Source organism: Miscanthus floridulus, chromosome 3 (assembly GCF_019320115.1).
Source record: "Miscanthus floridulus cultivar M001 chromosome 3, ASM1932011v1, whole genome shotgun sequence".
Classification (NCBI taxonomy): Eukaryota; Viridiplantae; Streptophyta; class Magnoliopsida; order Poales; family Poaceae; genus Miscanthus; species Miscanthus floridulus.
This window is the reverse complement of record NC_089582.1, coordinates 86,133,703-86,138,912: the sequence shown is the minus strand read 5'-3', so window position 1 is coordinate 86,138,912 and position 5,210 is coordinate 86,133,703. Positions and strand designations below refer to the sequence as shown.

The 5,210-nt window shown below is 42.9% G+C and overlaps 1 protein-coding gene across 20 annotated transcripts; it reads right to left on the bottom strand.

The window, feature by feature from the left end:
* Positions 1 to 338: 338 nt before the first annotated feature.
* On the bottom strand, positions 339 to 4,793 carry LOC136541851 (uncharacterized). 20 transcript variants are annotated; one of them, XM_066534003.1, is made up of 9 exons: positions 4,032 to 4,793; positions 3,545 to 3,588; positions 3,416 to 3,475; positions 2,464 to 3,316; positions 2,307 to 2,383; positions 1,502 to 1,680; positions 1,223 to 1,297; positions 1,033 to 1,129; positions 339 to 659 (listed from the first exon to the last, which is right to left on the bottom strand). In XM_066534003.1, the coding sequence occupies exons 1-3, from the start codon at positions 4,275 to 4,277 to the stop codon at positions 3,424 to 3,426; spliced, it is 342 nt and encodes a 113-aa protein (XP_066390100.1). In that variant the 5' UTR covers positions 4,278 to 4,793; the 3' UTR covers positions 339 to 659; positions 1,033 to 1,129; positions 1,223 to 1,297; positions 1,502 to 1,680; positions 2,307 to 2,383; positions 2,464 to 3,316; positions 3,416 to 3,423. The 20 variants fall into 20 exon arrangements, with proteins under 20 accessions (XP_066390100.1, XP_066390105.1, XP_066390097.1 ...); XM_066534008.1 differs by lacking the exon at positions 2,307 to 2,383 and having other exon boundaries at positions 3,092 to 3,169; positions 3,271 to 3,316; XM_066534000.1 differs by having other exon boundaries at positions 1,502 to 2,625; positions 3,092 to 3,163; positions 3,271 to 3,316.
* Between the last annotated feature and the right edge of the window lie 417 nt (positions 4,794 to 5,210).

The window sequence follows — 5,210 nt, the reverse complement described above, 5'->3', positions numbered from 1 at the left end:
AAACCGGGTGCTACAGAGATTTTTATTTTCCTATTTTTCATGTGCACAATAATTCACAAATAAATCATTTTAACTCTATTTTCAAAAGTGGCAAATTTTGGGGTGTTACACACGGGCAGGCGAAGACGTGAGTCTTGGACAGGCGATGGTGCAATTATAATCTGATAAAAAATGAAAACGTTAGCATATAATTAAGCACGATTGGTTTTGGTTTCTATCTATGTATCTCTTAATTAAGATTATGATTTGTGAACACCTGTTTTTTTAGAAACAAAGCGCTATCGTGCGCCCTCATATATGTTTTGTATTTCACCATTTATTTTTATATAGGAAACATATACGTAATGTATTCCAACATTTATTTTTATAGTAGTATACACGCTACGGTGACTTTACAGTTGTGCTAACGCGGTGGGGATGATACAATAGAAGGGACAAGCATAAGAAACTAAAGATAACTGCTTTTTTTCAAAATAGACATGACTGGGTGCAATTTTTTTAGATAAAAGGCACCCCCGCTTTATTGCCATAAATACCTCCAACTTCTCAGAATCCTGGCGAGTGGCGACCTAAAGTATCACCTTTTTGCTATTGTTTCAACAGGATCGTACAAACTACACATAAGGCATTTCTCATGCAATTGTCCTCTCCTTCATGATCTGCAATGTAAATTCGTGAACTACACATAACTACTTCCACATTGAAATATTTTTCCTTGCTATGCCAAAATGAATATTGTTTTCAGCCTGAAATTCAGAGGCTCTCCTAAAGTAATAAAAAGAAATTGGTTCAGAATGTACAAATGGATCAGGATCAATGTACCTTCTTGTTTGTCATTTTTTAGTAAATCAATATAAAGGACACGGTGATACCTACTGAACAGACTCAGACATGAATTAATTATAATGTTATATTTAAACTATATGTTATAACATTTAAAATATTTACCTCCCTGGCACTCATTGAACATTAAAAGAATATTTTTAAAGAAACTACGCTACATCCTATAGTATTTAAAATAGAAGTGCCTACCTCACTTTCAGTTGAAGTTTCCTCATTCTTATACGATACTGAATCATTTTTGTCAGCCGCTGTTTGATCTTGTGCACAATAACTTAGGCCAAAATTCCTTCATGACAAAAAAACCAAGAAATTAGCAGAGGACAAAATGTTTATAGAAGGTTCTAAATTTTTAGAATGTGGTGAGAAATAGAGAGCATACTTTCTTGCTTTCCGCTTCATTTCAGTTAGTGGCACTCAAAATAAACAAACATGCCAAACATCTCAAGTAGTAATACTGCAGATAAGCACATGCATAACTGAGTTCAAATGGAAGTAAAAATTCCTGAGTGTCAGTGCACCAATTAGCAGATCGCAGATGGAATCACTCTTGCCATCCACAAATATATTAATTGGTTAATCAAGGATTATATATGTCAGTGTAGTATTTATATCACTTAGTTAACCAATTTGACATCAACAATAGAGGAGTAGCCCTTGCCTGATGTGGCTGATTTGCATCTGCCTGTTGGAGGCTATGACATCTTCCCTTGGTGACTTTGCACTGGTGGTTCCGTGCAGTAGTGCAGCCATCGCCGCACACAGTCAGTACGCTGCCGGAGAACTGAATCTGCCGATTGCAACCTCAGGTAAAGGGGTGAAGCCGGTGGTTGCTGCTGCCTGCAGTCATTGCGCCCGTGCACACAGCCACAGTAAAAAATTCAGAGTTGAACAATTTCAGAGGTGAACAGTGAGCCAGTTTAGATGTGAATATACTTGGTCAGCCTGATATCAATTTAGTAAACAATCTCTACATCTTGGGGGAGGAGGTCAATTTTAGAGGTGAACACTACTTTCAAAAGACCGCCAAAACCAGCATCACTGCAGGATTATTAGTACTAAATACCTAACAAAAAGAGGACCAAAGAGCGATCAGCAACGCGATCTAACATCTTTGTGATATTATTACTGACAAAAAAAAACAAAGGCATCGCCAGCTCACCAGTTTGCTCCACACCGACACCACCCAAACTCTGCAAACACCACAAGCCCTAGAAAACGGTGCGCAAAGCTGGGCCCACCACACATAGGCAGGCCCCAGCTCGCACACACGCACAGAGAGATCGATCAACCATGCCACCAAGAGAAAATTAAGGCAACCCACCAAGCTAAGGGTACACTAACTTGAGTTTATTTGGTATGCCCAAGGCAAGAAGCAAATAGCTAAGGTGCTCTTAGCCAAAGAAAGGTAAAACAAAGAGTAAAAATAAGAAACAACACTATCCAGGAAGTAAGGTAGAACATACAGGCAAAGATCAAGATCCTCAACATTGATCAAAGCACCATTCAAAGCCATCAATGACTTGCCAGGAGGAACCATCCGCTGATTTGCAAAAAAAAAAAATACAGCACAATGATGTTCCAACGATCAATGGCTTCTGCTCTGTACCTAATAAACCCCACCTGGCCATCTGCTCCTTAGCTCCCGATCATCTAGCCTCCCAAGACAGCAGCGCTCTTCCTCAACTCATGCCGGAGATGCATTAGCAGTGCAGCCGTGACAACACATGAAGGCTCATGGCGAGGTTGACCTCTGTTTCTCATTGAAGATTTGTCAATCATCCTCTGAATCATTAATAAGGGATGGTCTTACTATATAGAGGCTGCTTTTCTCTATCTATTTTTTATATCAAATGCATTACTTTATCGTTAAAGACATCATTCATCTTTCTGTCTCCCATCCCATTAGTGCTGTATATATAACAACAGCTTATAGCTTCAGTAAGGCTGAAAATAGCAGGTCAAATTGCCAAGTCCTTAGTTCACTTTGTTGTTTGTTCCCTCCTACACATGCACACCGTACATAGCCTAAGGAACAGAACAAATCTGCTACTCTGCTTCTTGTTTAAAAATCCCCATACAATTTTTTTTTCTCGGAGCACGTAAAATGCTCATACAGTTCTCACCTAATATGCTAAAAACAGAAAACTGGCTTGATCACAGTTAAAACTACACTTGCATAACCTGCTTGAAGTACAATAATTTTATGTGTTAGTATTGGGGCTCATGTAATAAAAGCCAAGTTACCCACATCGTCATTCCTTTTCGTGGGCACCTCTTGCTCGTTGCCCCTCGTCTCAGCTTTGGCCGTCTTCTCATGCTCCTTATCCTCAGTAGTATATATAGTGCAAAACAAGAGAGGGAAATCTTCTCAAAATCAAGAAACTGGAAAGTTCAGAGTGATGTTTCATTGAAATGAAGGTTTCTCACCTCGAAGCGGACAGGGCAGTTGGGATGACATTGTTGTAGCAATACCCTGTTGGATGGCAACAAGGGCACCAAAGGTGCAAATAAAATCTTTGTTGCACAACATGCAATGGAATATTAGCATAAAGAAGTTTGTGCAGAAACTTACCACATTTATCACAGTGAAACAAGTTTATCATAGTGAAAAAAGTTATCTGCACCACCAGTTCTGAACAATTAGCAAAAGTTAGACTTTTTGAGCGGTAAGTGGAAGACTGCCTGTCAATATGGTAGTTACCTGCATATGGCACATCCATCACAATGGTATTGGTCATTTGAGACCTGGAACAGAATAGTGTTAGATTAGGAATCACAGTGTTAGACTACCTGTTAAAATCAGGCATACACGCATATTGCCCCCCATAAAAAACATATACTCCAATATTTCTTTAACATATCAACATAGCAACTCATCCATATTTTCTAGAGAATTCTTTGTTATCTAGAAAAGGTAGGAATATTTAGGTAGCCATTATATGCCAATATGAAGAAGAATCAGGCATATATACTCTACTCTCAAAAGAAAAGAATAAAATGTGATTGCTTTAGCCTATTGACATCTCGTGCACCTGTTGGGGCACATCACCTGATCTAGATAGCAAACACGACACTAATCATATCCAATTTCAGGTCCAGGTCATCAATTATACAGCAGTCAGATCTTGTTCAATTAGATGAAAAATGGAGAGCGATAGGGGGAGATGAACCGAACAAAGACTACGCACCTTGGCATCGTTGTGGCATTGGCGGCAGCAGGGCGCCATGACGCTGCATCCTTCTGTAATGCGCACACCTTTTGTCAAGGCAGACACAAGAGACGTGCGACGTTGGCCACGGCGCACGACGGCGGCGAGGACAGCGGGCCGCTCGACGGCGAGGACCACTTGTGTTTCCGGCGTCGTGGAGGGGGTGGCGTGTCCGGTGGCGTCGAGACGGCGGCGCGGCGGCATCGAGGAGTCTACCGGCAGCATGCTCTGCTTCGCAGCGGGGAGGGAAAGGAGTCGTCGGTGTCGGCAGATGGGGGCGGGTCGCGGACGCGGATTAGGGTGGAGTGAGAACGACGGCGCGGGTCCTTCTCCTTCTCGGCGAGGCGGCAGAACGGTCTTCTCGGCGATCCGTCGGCCGCGAATCAGGGATTGACGAGCGCGGGCGAGGACGACGGGGCTGGCGCGAACGGCGAGCTCGACGGCGCGAGTACGACGAGCGGCTTAGCTGCAGGGAGAGAGGCGTGGGCGAGCGTCTGCGTCAGCGTCAGCGAGTGGAAGGCAGCGTGGGAAAGGAGGCGGCGCCGTGGGCATGCGTGTGACGGAGCGTGATTGAAGCGGGATCGTGGGAGGGGATGGAGCGTGATTGGGAGATGGATCGCAGGATCGGTGGGCAGGCGCGGGCGCAGAGGGCGGCGGCGGCGCGCGCAGCTGAATTTTGTCGCAAAGGAAGGGGGAAGGAGCGAGGGAGGGGTGCGGGATCGACTTTCCTTCCTTTTTAATATGTTGGGGGTGAAGCTGACCTCACACGACCAATCGTCCTGCTGGGGACATGTACCGTAGGAAGGGTGAAGCGAAGGTCACATGATCAATCGTCCTGCCGGAGACGTTGACCGTAGGAATTGTTTAGGGCGTGTTTAGTTTGTGAAATGAAATTTTTTTAGATGTCATCTTAGATGTTTCGGGATGTTGGAAGGGGTTTTTAGATACTAATAAAAAAAACTAATTACATAGCTCGTCTGGAAACTGCGAGACGAATTTATTAAGCTTAATTAATTCATAATTAGCGCATATTAGTTACTGTAGCACTTATGGCTAATCATGGATTAATTAGTCTTAAAACATTCGTATCGTGATTTTCAATCAAACTGTGTAATTAATTTTTTTCGTCTATATTTAATACTGCATGCATGTGCCGAA